The sequence below is a fragment of the Pleurodeles waltl genome, chromosome 4_1, assembly GCF_031143425.1.
Source record: "Pleurodeles waltl isolate 20211129_DDA chromosome 4_1, aPleWal1.hap1.20221129, whole genome shotgun sequence".
In the NCBI taxonomy this organism is placed as follows: domain Eukaryota; kingdom Metazoa; phylum Chordata; class Amphibia; order Caudata; family Salamandridae; genus Pleurodeles; species Pleurodeles waltl.
Window position 1 is genome coordinate 287,306,782 of NC_090442.1, and position 16,367 is coordinate 287,323,148.

Genomic DNA, 16,367 nt, shown 5'->3' on the forward strand with positions numbered 1-16,367 from the left:
TGCGACGGGTGCAGTTGCACCCGTCGCGTATTTCACTGTCTGCACAGCAGACAGTGAAATACATGTAGGGGCCCTCTTACGGGGGCCCCTGCAATGCCCATGCCAGTGGCATGGGCACTGCAGGGGCCCCCAGGGGCCCCGCGACCCCCCCTACCGCCATCCGGATCTCGGCGGTCCGACCGCCGGGATCTGGATGGCGGTAGGGGGGGGTCGGAATCCCCGCGGCGGTGCAGCAAGCTGCGCCGCCGCGGAGGATTCAATGGGGCCGCGGTACACTGGCGGGAGCCCGCCAGTGGTGCCGGTCCGACCGCGGCTTTACCGCCGCGGTCGGAATCCCCATTGGAGCACCGCCGGCCTGTCGGCGGTGCTCCCGCGGTCCTCCGCCCTGGCGGTCAAAGACCGCCAGGGTCAGAATGACCACCTATATGCTCTAACTCTCGTTATCTGCTTAGGCACAAACCATCTGGACAAACCTTATCTAGTTCCTTCACACAACCTGGTTCGCACCCAATCTCCTACTGCCAACTTACGCTCCTTCACTTTGTCCATTTCTCTACCATCATACTTTCCTTGCATTTCCACCACCCGACTTAATAGTTTCTTTTCATTCACTCTCTACTTACCTGCTTTGCCCATCCAACCAGGTACTGCCTTAGTGCATGGTTTCCTACCCTTTAACAACATAAAAGGGGTTTCCATAGTGAGAGAATGTGGAGTGGTGCGATAACTCCACAAAAAATTCTTAATCTCACTCTTCCAATTCAACCCATTTTGAAGCGACAACTGTATATTCTCACCTCACACTCTATTGAACCTTTCCACCAATTCATTCTCTCCCAGATATGCTACAGCCGTTCTAATGTGTTTAACACCACAGTTTATTACATCATCCTTGAGCACACTCAATGTAAACTGAGAACTGTTGTTAGTCACCACGACTTCAGGATATCCCTCTCCTCTCCATACCTCTTCACAGAACTCTATAATTATACTCGATTTGACATCTCTCACTATACTGACCTCCGGCCATTTTGAATGATAATCCACCATCACTATAACATAGTTTTTTCCCGTTCCATAAAACTCAAATGGGCCACACACATCCATGCCTACTTTCTGCCATGGTTTATACAGGAATGGTACAGGAACAACAGTGCTTCTCTCTCCGACATGTATCTTGTCACTACACACAGAGCACAAACAATTACTCACGTACCTTTCACATCCCGATCCATACCTGGCCACCAAAAGTTCTCTCTTGCCTTTCTCTTCATACCAGACATACCACCATGTCCGTCATGTAAAACTTCAGCACCTTCTCCCTTAACTTATACGGATTCACTGTTGAAGTGAATAAGTGTACGTTTGAGGGTCGGAGTGTTAAGTATCTTGGTCATACTGTATCTGTGCATGGTATAAAGCCAAAAGTTAGTTTAATGGAGACGATTGAAAAAGCACCAAATCCAGTTGATAAGGACCAGTTAAGGTCATTCTCCACCACATGCTCATAACAAGTTATCTCCCTCTGTGTAAACACCATTCTTCCTTGAAAACATCCCACAATTGGTATCCTGTTCCCTCCATACCCAACCAGTTCAACTTTAGACTTGGATAGATCTTCCTTTCCCACTTTACACCACGTTTCCTTATCAATAAGTGTATACAGGGAACATGAATCCGCCCACATGTTAATCGACACTCCATTTAGGCTCACGACACACTTCAGAGGCCTATACTGATCATTTCCCAACATTAAAATGTTCCTCTCATGCAATTCTTCTTCTGTGGTGACATCACTTAGCATAAACACTTCTATATGATCGTCTTCTTCATCATCCTCCGATGAAACTCGTTCCAGTTTTTGACCATCACTTAGCCAAAATGCTTTTTTTTTATTACATACCTTAGAAAAATGCCCCGTTCTGTCACATTTTAAACACTTGGCATTCTTAGCTGGGAAATTCACCGAAGATGCCAAATGTTTTACGCTACCACACCTATAACATTTTTTCTTCCCGTCCCCCTTACCATCATTTTTATTACATTTGACTTTCTCAACCTCTTGCACTGCCATATTCTCTGCATAATTTTTTCCTAGCTCTTTAATATAACTTGACGTATCTTCTATGCATTTCGCCACTACTATTACTTCATCTAAAGATGGATATTTAAGCTTAATAACTTAGGAATTTACTGAACAAACTGTGGGATGAAGTGGCAATCAATATTGTTGGTCCTTTACAAAATGAACATTCGACTCCATATCTCGTTGTTTTACTAGATTTGTATTCCAGGTGGGTAGAGGTTAAGAATGTGAGTGATATATCTTCTTTCAGTGTGAAATTATTTTTTAAAGACATCTTTAGGAAAGAAGGTTTTCCTAAATCAATTTTATTGGATGACGGACCTCAATTTTATTCAAAAGAATTAGAAAAATATCTGGAAAGTTGTGGCATTATACATAAAAAATCAGCGGTTTATCATCCGGAGATAAATGGGGCTGTGGAATGATTCAATAGTTATATTAAAGAGAGCATACAACTGGCAAGAGTAAGTGGTATTGATCAGAGAAAAGAACTTAGGAGGAGAATAACTGTCGATCGCTTTTCTCCACATACGACAACTGGTAAATCTCCGTTTGCGCTTTTCAGAAGAAGAGTGCCCAATATCAAGTTGTGTCCAGGATGGATGGATTGGGTAAAGAACAATTTTAATTTGTTTGAAACAGACTGGAGAAGAGGAGAGGAAAGTTTATTACTCAAAAGGAAACAAGATTATTGTTGGGTTTATGTTGGAATGTTGTGGATGTAATGTTGCTTGGCAACGTAGTGGGATGGAAGGGAATGTTAAGGGGCTGTTGCCCTGGGAGTGGTCGTTGGTATCTGCCAGGGTTGGTAGTACTTTACTTGTCTGGAATAAAATCAAGAAAAAGAAGATTTGAGTGGCGTCTTTTCAGTGGCGGCGAAGGTGGGATGCCACGAGTGACCAACCCTGGTGGAGCGACATCCATACATCACGAAGAACAGAGCATCCAGGTGTGGCTGGTGAGAAACTTGCATAACGTCAGGTGATATTCGACCTGAAGAGATTCTAGAAGATGATCGGCGATTCGGTATGGAGAAGTGTGCGCTGATGTCAAGGTTTGCCGTATAATTGAGGTACGGCTAATTGGCATCGTGTTTGTGCAACCTATCGAATTGAGCGCTGTACGGAGATTGTGCTCGTCATTCATCTGCCGAAGTTACTCACCTATGTGAGCACCTCACGCTGGATTGTTATTTTTGGAGGCTGGATTGTTATTTTTGGAGGCCTGTTGTTGGGTGCTGGTGCGCGCGGAGTGAATCTGCTCGCGCTTACAGAGGAGGAACGATGGCGCAGCAACGGTGCTAGCGCGCGCAGAGACTTGTGTGTTTTCAAAGGCTGCTACCGCTCGTGCCCGCGCGAGCCGAGGTGGGTGTGGTCGCGCGCTGGTGTCTTCGCGTGTGTGTTGCCATTGGCGTTTCCTATGCGACACGTTCCACGTTCGATAACAAGGAGGAGAAGGAAAAAAAAAAAGTCGATGCTCAGGTTGCTGTCGTGTAGTCCTTCGACAAGAGGAGGACTTTTGCCTGGACCAAAAAGGGTTTGAAAATGAAAAGGAACATTCAGACTACAGAAGAAGAAGAGCAGTAGTCTAATAAAAATATTAATTAAAAAATAATTAAAAAAAAGAAAAACGTGTGTTTTGGTGAGTCAGCTGAAAGGAAAAGAATCTAAGGCGAAATACATCATATACTATGCAGTCCATAGCGCCACCACCTGCATTTTTACCGCTCCCTGGTGACCCCCTTGTGCCATGGGAAGATTGGCAGGAGACCTTTGAAACATATTTGGAGGCATTAGGAGGAGCTATTTTCACAGCAAAAAGGAAATTAGCCTTGTTGAAACATAATTTAGGTATTGAAGGCAGGAAAGTATTGAAAACTTTGCCATACAATGCTGTTGTTGTGAATGATGAAGGATCCGATGAAGAAGGGGAAGGTGACGATGTATACGTGAGAGCTATACAAGCGTTAGAAGGTCATTTTAGCAGGAAAGTGAGTATCGTGGTGGAACGCCACAAGTTTTTTTCCAGGGCACAAGCGCATGGTGAATCGATTGACCAATTTGTAAGTGCATTAAGAACTTTGGCTGGTAGCTGCAAATTTAGGGACCTGCATGAGGAAATAATCAGAGACCAATTAATTCATCGCACGAGGAATTTGAAAATCCAGGAAAAACTTTTAAGTTTAAAGGATCCATCCTTGGATGAAGCAATACTTATTGCACGGCGTATCGAAGACACGTCACGTTATATAAAAGAATTGAGTAAAAACACGGCAGAGAATGTGACTGTGCGAGAAGTTGACAGAGTTAAAAGCACCAGTAATGACAATAAGTTGGAAGAGAAAAAGAAAAAGTGTTATAGATGTGGTAGTACGAAACATCTAGCATTTTCTGGGAATTGTCCAGCAACTAATGTTAAATGTTTTAATTGTAACAGAATGGGTCATTTTGCTAAAGTGTGTAACCAAAAGAAAGGTGTAACGGCAATGAAAAAAAAAAGTGTGAATTGTTTACAAGGCGACTGTAAAAAGGTGGAGAGAACGTCTTCTGATGATGAAGAAGACCACATACAAATATTGATGTTAAGAGATGCCCTTACAGAAGAAACGACAGTTGCGGACAGGGTGATGCAAATAGGGAGTGAGTGTTACAAGCCTCCAAAATGTAGTGTGAGCTTGAATGGTGTGGTAATAGATATGTGGGCAGATTCGTGTTCTCCTCATACACTTATTGACAGTGACACGTAGCACAAGATAGGAAAATTGAAGTTATTTAAATCTAAGATTGATCTAGTGGGTTATGGCGGTACCAAAATACCTGTGGTCGGATGTTTTCAAGGGAAGATTGTTTTCAAACGGAGAGAGACTATTGGGTGTGTGTACGTTGTGGAAAAAGGAAGATGCTTGTTGGGTTGGAGTGAGCAGAGAGCATTAGGTATAGTGTTGAACCCAAATTCAGAGGAACAGGTGCTGAGTGTGGTACATGAGGATCCTATGATAGAGAAGTGGAGATCCAAGTTTCCGTTGTTGTTTGGGGAAAAGTTGGGTTGTCTTAAGAAATTTCAACATAGGATCATTTTAAGGGACGGTGCGATACCCAAAGTGCACAAAGTGAGGGCAGTACCATTAGCATTAAGGGATGCATTAAAGGTGGAATTAGCAAGGTTGTTGCAATTGGGCGTAATAGAAGAAGTAGAGTCTTCGGAGTGGTTGAGCCCAGTGGTGTTGGCTCGGAAGTCTGATGGTAAAATTAGAATGTGCATAGACTTGAGAAACTTAAATGAGAATATATGGATAGACAGACATCCCATACCGAATATAAATGAGTTGCTGGCCAGTATTCATGGGGGAAAGGTGTTTTCCACCCTTGATTTGCCTAATGCATATCACCAGATTTTATTACACCCGGACTCTAAACATCTCACCTCGTTTATCACGCCTGAGGGTGCGTATAGATTTGTGCGAATGCCATTTGGCCTGGCATCTGCTTCTGCAGTTTTCCAAAGAGTGATGCAGTGGTTGTTGGGCAAGGTTAAGAATGTAATGTGTTTCCAGGATGATGTGTTGGTGTGGGCAGAAAATAGTGTGGAACATGATAAGGTGCTGAATAGGGTGTGTTCGATTTTGGAAAGGGCAGGTTTGAGTGTTGAGATGAAAAAGTGCAAATTTGAATGCCAGAGTGTGGAATATTTGGGTCATACGGTGTCTGGGAATGGAATAAAACCCAGGGTAGGATTGATGGAAGCGATTGAGAAAGCGCCTAATCCACGGGATAAGGATCAACTAAGATCATTCTTGGGTTTAGCGGAGTACTATGCGAAATTTGTGAGAAATTTTGCGGACATAGCTCATCCTCTACGCGCATTAATGAAGAAAAACCAGGCATTTGAGTGGTCGGAGGCATGCCAACAAGCATTTATTGAACTAAAAAAGAACATTATAAATGCTGTGGAACTTAAGCCTTTTGTGACAAGTGATCATACCGTTATTTATACTGATGCTAGCATGTACGGTTTGGGGGCGGTTTTGGTACAAGTGAGGAAGGGCAAGGAAAATGTAATTGCCTTTGCCTCAAGAACACTTAGGGGGGCGGAAACGACCTACTCGGTTATTGAGAAAGAAGCTCTTGCTTGTTGGTGGGGGGTGCAACATTTCAGGAATTATGTATGGGGGAGAAAATTTGACTTGCGGACGGACCACAAACCATTGGTGGATATTTTTACAACCAAGGGAGCCAGCTGTGCATCACCTCGGATAGCAAAATGGTTGTATAGACTTCAGGAATATAATGTTGCTGTTGAATATGTTCCGGGTGTGGCAAACGTGAGCGCTGATTGTTTGTCGAGATTACCAATGGAGGGTGTAAAATATGAAGAGGATGGAGATTGGGTTGTAGCTGATATTCACGCAATTGAGACAAAGGCTATAAAGGAGGAGGTATTGAAGACAGAAATGTTGGAGGATGTAGTGATGCAAACGATATTAACCAATTTGAATAAACATTGGGGGGAATTGGGAGAGGATGTGGTGGAGATGTTATCGAATTTTAAATGTGTGTGGTCGGAGTTATCTGAGCAGGGAGGAGTGTTAAGAAGGGGCAACAAAGTGCTTGTGCCGCACAAGCTGAGAGAAAATATTTTGGGAATGCTGCATGAGGGCCATGGGGGTATGTCAGGTATGAAAAGGAAGGCGAGGGAGGATTTTTGGTGGCCGGGTATGGATCGGGATGTGGAGAAGTTTGTCAGAAACTGTTTGTGTTGTGCATGCAGTGATAAAACGCATATTGGCAAGAGTACTTCTGTAGTTCCCATTCCTTTTCCACATAAACCATGGGAAAGGGTAGGTATGGATGTGTGTGGTCCATTTAATTTGGAGGGTGAAGGGAAAACTTTTGCCATTGTGATGATGGATTATCACTCGAAATGGCCTGAGGTCAGTTTAGTCCGTGACGTCAGATCAAGTGTGATCATTGAGTTGTGTGAAGAAATATGGAGGCGTGAAGGTTATCCTGAGGTTTTAGTAACTTACAATGGTCCACAATTCACGTCTAGCGAGTTTGAAAATTATTTAGAGTGTTGTGGGGTTAAACATATTAAGACGCCTATTGCACATCCCAGGGAGAATGGATTGGTAGAGAGATTTAACAGAGTGTTAGGAGAAAATATTCAGTTAGCATTGCAAAGTGGGTTGAATTGGAGAAAGGAGATCAAAGATATGTTGTGGAGCTACCGCACCACCCCACATTCCCTTACGATGGAGACCCCTTTCATGTTGTTAAAAGGTAGGAAACCTTGTACCAGAGCAGTTCCAGGTTGGATGGGCAAGGCAGGTAGGAAAAGAGTGGATGAGGGAGGCTTAATTGGTCGTGTGACGGATATGCAGGGAAAGTACGAAGGTAAGGCTATGGGAAGTGTGATGGAGCGAGAGTTAGCAGTTGGTGATTGGGTGCAAACGAAGGTGTGGGACAAAACTAAGAAAGGCGGTTCCAAGTGGTCTATCCCTAAACGTATTGTGAAAGTGAGGAGATATAGGGGGTTATTCCAACTTTGGAGGAAGTGGTAATCCGTCCCAAAAGTGACGGTAAAGTGACGGATATACCACCAGCCGTATTACGAGTCCATTTTATCCTATGGAACTCGTAATACGGCTGGTGGTAAATCCGTCACATTTGGGACGGATTACCACCTCCTCCAAAGTTGGAATAACCCCCATAGTGTGGAACTGGAGGATGGAAGGAGGTGGAATGTGGAAAGTGTGGTAAAGTGCAATGAGTTAGAGTTGAGGAAATGGAAAAGTGAAATAGAGGATGGTGGTCGGGAAGAGAGCCATGTGGGATTGAGGGGAAGAGAAAAAAGAGTAGTGAAGAGTCCAGAGTATCTTAAAGATTATGTAATTTAAGTGACAATGTGTGATCTGGATTTAGGTATTTACTGAATAGTGTGTAATAGTATCTTAATCTTTACATGGTATAAATGTAGATGTTGTAGTTTATATTTAGGTAAGTTATTAAGTTGTTGTTGGTTATTTTGCAATGTTCATGCTAGAAACTTTTTGTTAGTTTGGGAGGGAGATATGTTGGGTTTATGTTGGAATGTTGTGGATGTAATGTTGCTTGGCAACGTAGTGGGATGGAAGGGAATGTTAAGGGGCTGTTGCCCTGGGAGTGGTCGTTGGTATCTGCCAGGGTTGGTAGTACTTTACTTGTCTGGAATAAAATCAAGAAAAAGAAGATTTGAGTGGCGTCTTTTCAATTATGACATAAGGAAGAGAGTTTGTAAGTTTGACGTCAGAATGGGTGATGTAAAAATTAAAGCTCCATTTGGTTGTGCGGAGAGGTCAAAATACCCTGGACCTTTGAAGATTATCAAATTATATAGGAATGCAGTTACAACGTCAGATGGAAGAATATGGAATATGAACAGAGTAGTTCCTGTCAAAGAGCTGCTGGAGAACTTGGTTTCTTCAGGAGAAAGTGGAACCATAGAGTCAAAACGATCTTTAGGGTCTAAAAGTAGTATTGAGAGAGGAGTTTTGTATAAAGAAAGGTAAAGTAGTAGGAAGAAATTTACTTCTGAATATTTTAAAGATTATATACTGAATTGTTAGGCATGGAATTTAGTCTGACTGTACTATTACCACATATTTGTGTGGTTGTTTAAATGTCTAGTCATTTACAATGTAGTCTGTGAAAGGGAGATGTGTGGTGTTCCTAACAAATGATTCGGAGAATGGAGTCACTGGTCATGGAAACAGAATTTGGAACATGGAGGGTGGAAATGCATGTATTCTGTAGCGGCTGTTGGAGTTTGAGCCGTGGCTTATGGATGGGGAGTTTTAATCAAATACACATACTTGGAAGTTATATTCGGAAAGTTGACTTACCATTTAATTCAACGCTACACGCAGGTGACTCAATTTCGTCCAAAATGCCTCACTTTGTACACACTGGTCGCGTTTCTGTGACAGGGGCTTCCATCACCACTAGCAGAAATGCTGGCGTCGCTTCACTGATACACCAGGCAGTTAACACTACGTTTTTCTCCACTCCTGTGCCAGGGTTGGTACATAAATGGCATCCCATCCTCGTCGCCACTAAAAAGACTCCAGTCTGGTCTCTTTTTCCAAGACTTTATTCCAATCCAGTATATTGCAACCAACCCTGGCAGATTCAGTCAGAAAATGTCACTGGTCACAATCTCCATCTCCCATTCTAATTCCATCCCAGGTGTTGGACTTTTTTTGCTTATGCAGGGTCATCCCCAATCTTTTTGCCGCCTGCCTCCTATTTTTTCTGACCTGTTGCTGTTGGCTTTTGAACTCTGGGACGAGAGTCACACCCTGGGTGTGGAGTGGGCAACACCACTTTGTTGGCCCTGGAGGTACTATCTGCCCATTGGGATACATCTGTGAGCAAAGTAAAGTTAGGTGCTGCACAGATGGTGTCTGCAGATGTGGAGAAGAGTTCCCCATGGGCTGGCTTAGTGGGCCCTGAGAGTATGGGCAGAGGGATCCAACTGGAGTCAGGAAGGCGTAGAACTGGAACATGCCCCTGCTGTTGTGGGCCTGGGTCCTTGTTCTATCGCCCCAATCAGGGAAGTATATCAAGGTATTGATTTTTCTCCCCCGGCTTTAGGCTGGTAGGGGGTCATGTTGGACTTTTTTGCTTATGCAGGGTCATCCCCAATCTTTTTGCCTCCTGCCTCCTATTTTTTCTGACCTGTTGCTGTTGGCTTTTGAACTCTGAGCACTTTACCACTGCTAACCAGTGCTAAAGTGCATTTGCTCTCTGTGTAAATTGTATGGTTGATTGGTTTATCCATGATTGGCATATTTGATTTACTAGTAAGTCCCTAGTAAGGTGCACTAGAGGTGCCAGGGCCTTTAAATCAAATGCTGCTAGTGGGCCTGCAGCACTGGTTGAGCCACCCACATAAGTAGCTCTGTAATCATGTCTCAGACCTGCCATTGCAGTGTCTGTGTGTGCAGTTTTAACTGTAAATTCGACTTGGCAAGTGTACCCACTTGCCAGGCCTAAACCTTCCCTTTTCTTACATGTCAGACACCCCTAAGGTAGGCCCTAGGTAGCCTCAAGGGCAGGGTGCAGTGTATGGTTAAGGTAGGACATAGTAATGCGTTTTATATGTCCTGACAGTGAAATATTGATAAATTCGTTTTTCACTGTTGCAAGGCCTGTCCCTCTCATAGGTAAACATGGGGCTACCTTTAAATCTGATAAAAGTGTAGACTCCCTTTAGGAGCGGATGGACATGTGGAGTTTGGGGTTTCTGAGCTCACAATTTAAAAATACATCTTTTAGTAAAGTTGATTTTAAGATTGTCTGGTTGAAAATGCCACTTTTAGAAAGTGAGCATTTTCTTGCTCATACCATTTTCTGTGACTGCCTGTTTGTGGATTCCCTGCCTGGGTCAGATTGACAGTTGGGCTGGTTGCACCGCACGAGACAGTGACAAAAAAGGAGCTGGGGTGTAGTCTGCATTTCCTGATGAGCCATCTGTGCTAGGAGGGAGGAGAGGAGTGGTCACTTACACCTGAAAGGGCTGTGCCTGTCCTCACACAATGCAGTCTCCGACCCCCTGGTGAGTGTCTGGGGCCTGGCCTGGGCAAGGCAGGATTTCACATTCAAAAGAGACTTTACTTTGAAGAGCATCCAAAACCACAGACTTTAGATCACTTCTGGACATCAAGAGGAACCTCTGCCTGGAGAAGAGCTGAAGAGCTGAGGAGAAGTGCTGCCCTGCCTGTGACTGTGCTTTGTGGAGCTATCCTGCAGTTGCTGCTTCTGCCAGAGTAAGAGGGCAAAGACTGGACTTTGTGTGCCTTCCATCGTGTGAAGAAATCTCCAAGGGCTTGATTTAGAGCTTGCCTCCTGTTGTTTGAAGTCTCAGGCACAGCAAAGACTTCTCTCTGCCAGCACCTGGAGTCTCTGGAGAGACTCCTGCTCTGACCAGTGGTGCCCTATCCAGTCCCTGTGCCCTTGAAAGGAAAGCTAGTGGAAATTCAAGGAAATCGACTTCGGACAACTTCGGACCGACGCCGCTGCTAAATCCGGTGACGCCTCCTGCATCCGACTCCGTGATCTTCGCTGGAACGCGACAACCTTCGCAGGACTGACGCCGCTGCAGCCCCGCTGAAGTCCACGACTCCATGGAAGTCGCCGCACCACGTCGCGACCGACGTCGCTCTAAGTGCACGGATTCAACGTTTCGCACAGATGCCTTGATCCCCGACTTTGCGCATCGATTTGTTTTCTCTCTTCACCAAAGGTACTGTACTTGGGGGGTCTACGCGACTCCGTGTCCGGTGCCGCTGGTGTTGGCTTGTTGGGAACAATTCCATCACGAAGCCGTGCTAACACCTCATCGAAGCATTTTTTAGTTTAATCTTTAAAAATTCATAACTTGACTTGTGTATGTCGGATTTTTGTTGTTTTGGTCTTGTTTAGCTTAGATAAATATTTCCTATTTTTCTAAACTGGTGTTGTGTCATATTGTATTGTTTTCATTAAGTTACTGTGTGTGTTGGTACACACACTTTACACCTAGCACTCTGAAGTTAAGCCTACTGCTCTGCCAAGCTACCAAGGGGGTAAGCAGGGGTTAGCTGAGGGTGATTCTCTTTTACCCTGACTAGAGTGAGTGTCCTTGCTTGAACAGGGAGTAACCTGACTGTCAACCAAAGACCCCATTTCTAACACCAGGTTACTAGGCAATCACTGTGCTTCCCACAATCCAACTACATAACCCAACAATAAGAACACAGTAATGTTATGGTAAACGTGTTCATTTTCACAAATGATTTATAATACGGTGGCTTCGTTCATGGAGGAGAACTTAGAGGGACAGTCCATCAAGGAGTCACAAAATATCCAACACAGTACTATAGTTTCAAGGTTTTAAGTATTTCAGAATAGGTTTCACTCAGTACGGAGTCTTGTCACATCTGTAAAAAGTTAATTAGGAATTCAAGTACTAAAGAGACCTGAAATAAATATCTTGAGAGAAAGAAGTGACATTTGTAAAAGGTAAGTGGTACCTAAATGATCGCAGAACAAATGCTGGTGTCCTCTTGTGTGGCAAGAAAGAGAGTGGGGAGATAAGTTGGTGTGCAGTTTGTTTTGTTAAAATAGTCAGACTGGTCAAAGGTATATTTCAGTAGTTTGCATTAATTCAAACAAAGCGCACACAAGAAGGGAAATAAATGACGGTCCATTTACATGAACGCAGACCGTCCCTTTAAGTGTTTGTGAGGGAGCATGTCTGGTTCTCAGAGTACCAATTTGGGGGACTGACAAGGCACGGATACTGTTTTCGTTCAACAGCAACTGCGCGGACCTGTAAGGTCCATGGAAGACCGTGCCCTAGTTAATCTTGTGCGTACCTCAAGAGCTCTGCGTAGCCATACCGCACCGGCATACCAGCTAGGTCAGCCCGGACACAACCTACCTAGAAGCCTATGCATGTCAGCGGTGAAGTACAAGTCGTGATGTGCAGTAAAAGGGACTTGGAGCTGCGTGCATCACTAAGTTTTAAAACTGGTATGGAGAGTGAATTCTGATAAGTAAAAACTCTTCTAGTTTTGCTAATATTTTCTATATTGTCTGAAAAATGAATGATTAATAGTGAGATCACCAAGTTCCAAGTGCTCAGAATGGTATCTCTTTCCAATATCGATTTATTGCATAGTTTGCTACAGCAGAGTCGGACATGTCACACCGTGTTGGTGATATGATCGTTGGTGACCCCTAATATTTATTTAAGCATTGTTTTTACAGCCATTTCTATGACAACCCAATCCAGAGTGTTGGAAAATCAGCTTTTCAGCGGTTACCCGATCTAAGAACACTGTAAGTAGTTTGCTTTATTTAAAGACACTTGGATAAAAACATTGAACACCATTTTTCAAATGCTACACCAATACGCTCTACACACATTGATTCTCTTACAACCTGAATTAAGAAGCTTGTTTCAGTAGCTTGCAAAAACTGTGTTACTGTAACTAAGCGCTGGAGGTGCGTATGCCAAATATGTAAATCAGGAAGATTACAGGGCTTTCTGTGAAACGTCTTCTAGCACGTTTTAAGTGCCGAATGCAGATTGTATAGAGCGTTGTGCTAGTAATGTCTTATTTTGAGTTTTTCTTTTGCATCATTTGCTGTTTATCTGGTGGATGGGATCATTGCTATTAAATATTAATAGTCTTTGTTAGTAACCTGCACGGTTCCAGTGATGGAACGAGCATCCAACCATCCACTGGTTACCATGAAAGTGGAAAAGGAAGCCTTTGAGAGGAAGTGTCCGTTTCTGATAAACAGCGAATCGCAACCTTTGGAGAACTGACAGCTATTACAGAAAAAACAGTAGTCAAGGAGAGTCAGAAACACTGGCAGCGAAATGGCAGAGTGAGTATTAGTGGCTGATCCAAAATTGCCTTCGGAGCGCTTTGTTTCGCAGAAAAATAGGCACAAGTTCAGCTTTGTTACAGCTAGTAAAATACGTCTGACGCACCCACCCTGGGCATCCATCTTAGCTATAAGGGTTACTGCATCACCATATTAGAATGTCAGTAGTGTTCCTGTGGTGTTACTCACAACGGTATATTAATAATTTGCGTGTCAACATCAGAACACAATTTTAAACGAACACTATCTGTACCCTTCTGTATTGAGAAATATGGCAATAAGAGAAGAATGATTGTTAAGGTACTTTGCTTAGTACTTGAACCACGTAATAATCTTATTTGTTCAGTTAAATAGTTAATAGGCGCTGGCAGGAGCAAAAGGCAAAATGTTACTATCCCATTTCGCTTGGTTCACAAGAAAAACCTAACATGAAGCAGGAAAAATCGATAAACATTTTCAGGCTACACAAGAGTGTGTCCAGCCAACCTGAATGCAGATGGAAAACTTCCTCTCTTTGGGTACATTTTTGAAAAAATGCTTCATCTAGAGCAGAAAGAGTTAAATTAATTTGAGGTATGAATGAAAAAGTTATCCCTGCATCATTTACCTAAAGTAAGTATCATTTTAGAAAGAACATTTTGGTATGAGGATGGTGAGATAGTAGAGAAATTGGTGGATCATCTTGTAGATCAGGAAATCAAATTGACAAACGAATAGGAGACCAATTTATACTGTACACCGGCAGTAAAAATGACGACAGGAGTTGAGATTTAAAGATATCCCACCCATAACTGAAGTTCCATTTGTAGCAGAAAGAGTGGAACATACCAAAAAGTGAATGAAAAAGTATGTATGTAGCGGCTTCAAACAAGCGAGGCAACTGGAGGGAGGTGAGGTTTAGAGATCAGTGCTACATGTTAGAACAATATACTTGCATCAGAGCAGAATGTAACCGCTCACCAGCCACACACCTTGGAGCAGCAGCCACGAGAAACTCAGATTGCGAGCCATAGCAAAATGTGGGCGAGGAGGTTAGGAAGGGGATGCCTGGGAATAGATACTGTTAAAGAGAAGACTCTGTCACTCTGGTATCTTACTCTTTACACAAAAGCATTTGTATTCTGCGAGTATGTGAACGCCCTACTTTACTTAGAGACTGCATTGTCCTGCAGCTGAGAATCAATGCCAGGGTCCCAGCACACTTTCAATCATAACTGGCATCAACAAAAGACAAAAAGTCAGGGGGTAACCATGGCAAGGAAGGCATTTCCTTACACCCCCCCCCCCCCAAACGAAAGAGGATGAGACTAACCTTTCCCAAGAGACCCTTCATTTTCTAAGTGGAAGAACCTGGAAAGGCCATCTTCATTGGCATGGGCAGTCCCAGGTCTGTGTTCCACTACGAAGTCCATTCCCTGTAAGGATATGGACCACCTCAACAGTTTAGGGTTTATCCTTTCATTTGCATCAGCCATCTGAGAGGTCTGTGGTCAGTTTGAACTATGAAGTGAGTACCAAAAAGGTATGGACTCAACTTCTTCAGGGACCAAACCACAGCAAAGGCCTCCCTCTCAATGGCACTCCAACGCTGCTCCTTGGGGAGTAACCTCCTTCTAATAAAAGCAACAGGCTGGTCAAGGCCATCATCCTTTGTTTGGGACAGGACTGCTCCTATCCCATGCTCAGAGGCATCAGTCTGCACTATTAACTGCTTAGAATAATCTTGAGCTTTCAAAACTGGTGCTGTACTCATAGTTTGCTTCAGGGTGTCAAAGGCCTTCTGACAGTCCACGGTCCAGTTCACTTTCTTGGGCATTTTCTGAGAGGTCGGTTCTGTGAGGGGTATCACTACTAATCCATATCCCTTCACAAACCTCCTGTAGTACCCAGTCAAGCCAAGGAATGCCCTGACTTGAGTATAGGTTTTTGGAGCTACTCAGTCCAGAATAGTCTGGATCTTGAGTTGGAGTGGCTGAACTTGGCCTCCACCTACAAGGTGTCCCAAGTAAACCACAGTTCCCTGCCCTATTTGACATTTATATGCCTTGAAGATGGCTTGCTGCTTGCAGGGTCTGAAAAACCTTCAGGTGGACCAGGTGATCATGCCAGTTGGAGCTAAAGACAGCAATATCATCAAGATAAGCTGCACTAAAGGACTCCAAGCCAGCAAGGACTTGATTCGCCAACCTTCAGGAGGTGGCAGGGGCATTCTTTAAGCCAAAGGGCATCACAGTAAACTGGTAGTGCCCATCAGGTAGTGTAGAGAATGTTGTTTTCGCTTTTGCTCCAGGTGCCATTTTTATTTTCCAGTACCCTGCTGTCAAGTCAAAGGTACTAAGTATTTGGCTGCACCTAATTTGTCTATGAGCTCATCTGCTCTTAGGATGGGGTGAGCATCTGTCTTGGTGACAGAGTTGAGCCCTCTGTAGTCCACACAAAACCTCATCTCTTTCATGACATCTTTGGTGTGAGATTTGGGGACCAAGACCACTGGGCTAGCCCAGGGACTGTCAGAGTGCTCTATCACTCCCAACTACAGCATCTTGTGAACTTCCACCTTGTTGCTTTCCTTGACTTGGTCAGACTGTCTGAAAATGTTATTCTTGACAGGCATACTGTCTCCTGTGTCCACATCATGGTTACACAGATGTGTCTGACCAGGGGTCAAGGAAAAGAGCTCAGCAAATTGCTAGAGGACTTGCCTGCAGTCAGTCTGCTGTTGGCCAGAGAGGGTGTCTGAATAGATCACTCCGTCTACTGAGCCATCTTTAGGGTCAGTGGAGAGGAGATCATGGAGAGGTTCACTCTCTGCCTCCTGGTCCTCATCTGTAACCATTAACATGTTTACATCTGCCCTGTCATGG

At 43.8% G+C, this 16,367-nt stretch overlaps 1 protein-coding gene across 3 annotated transcripts in view; it reads left to right on the plus strand.

Moving 5' to 3' along the window:
- LGR5 (leucine rich repeat containing G protein-coupled receptor 5) overlaps positions 1 to 16,367 on the plus strand; it is a 1,160,674-nt gene that overhangs the window by 646,425 nt on the left and 497,882 nt on the right. For all 3 annotated transcript variants that reach the window (XM_069228343.1, XM_069228341.1, XM_069228342.1), the window contains one exon: positions 12,877 to 12,948. In XM_069228343.1, the coding sequence (XP_069084444.1) occupies positions 12,877 to 12,948 (72 nt within the window). The remainder of the gene's footprint in view (positions 1 to 12,876; positions 12,949 to 16,367) is intronic.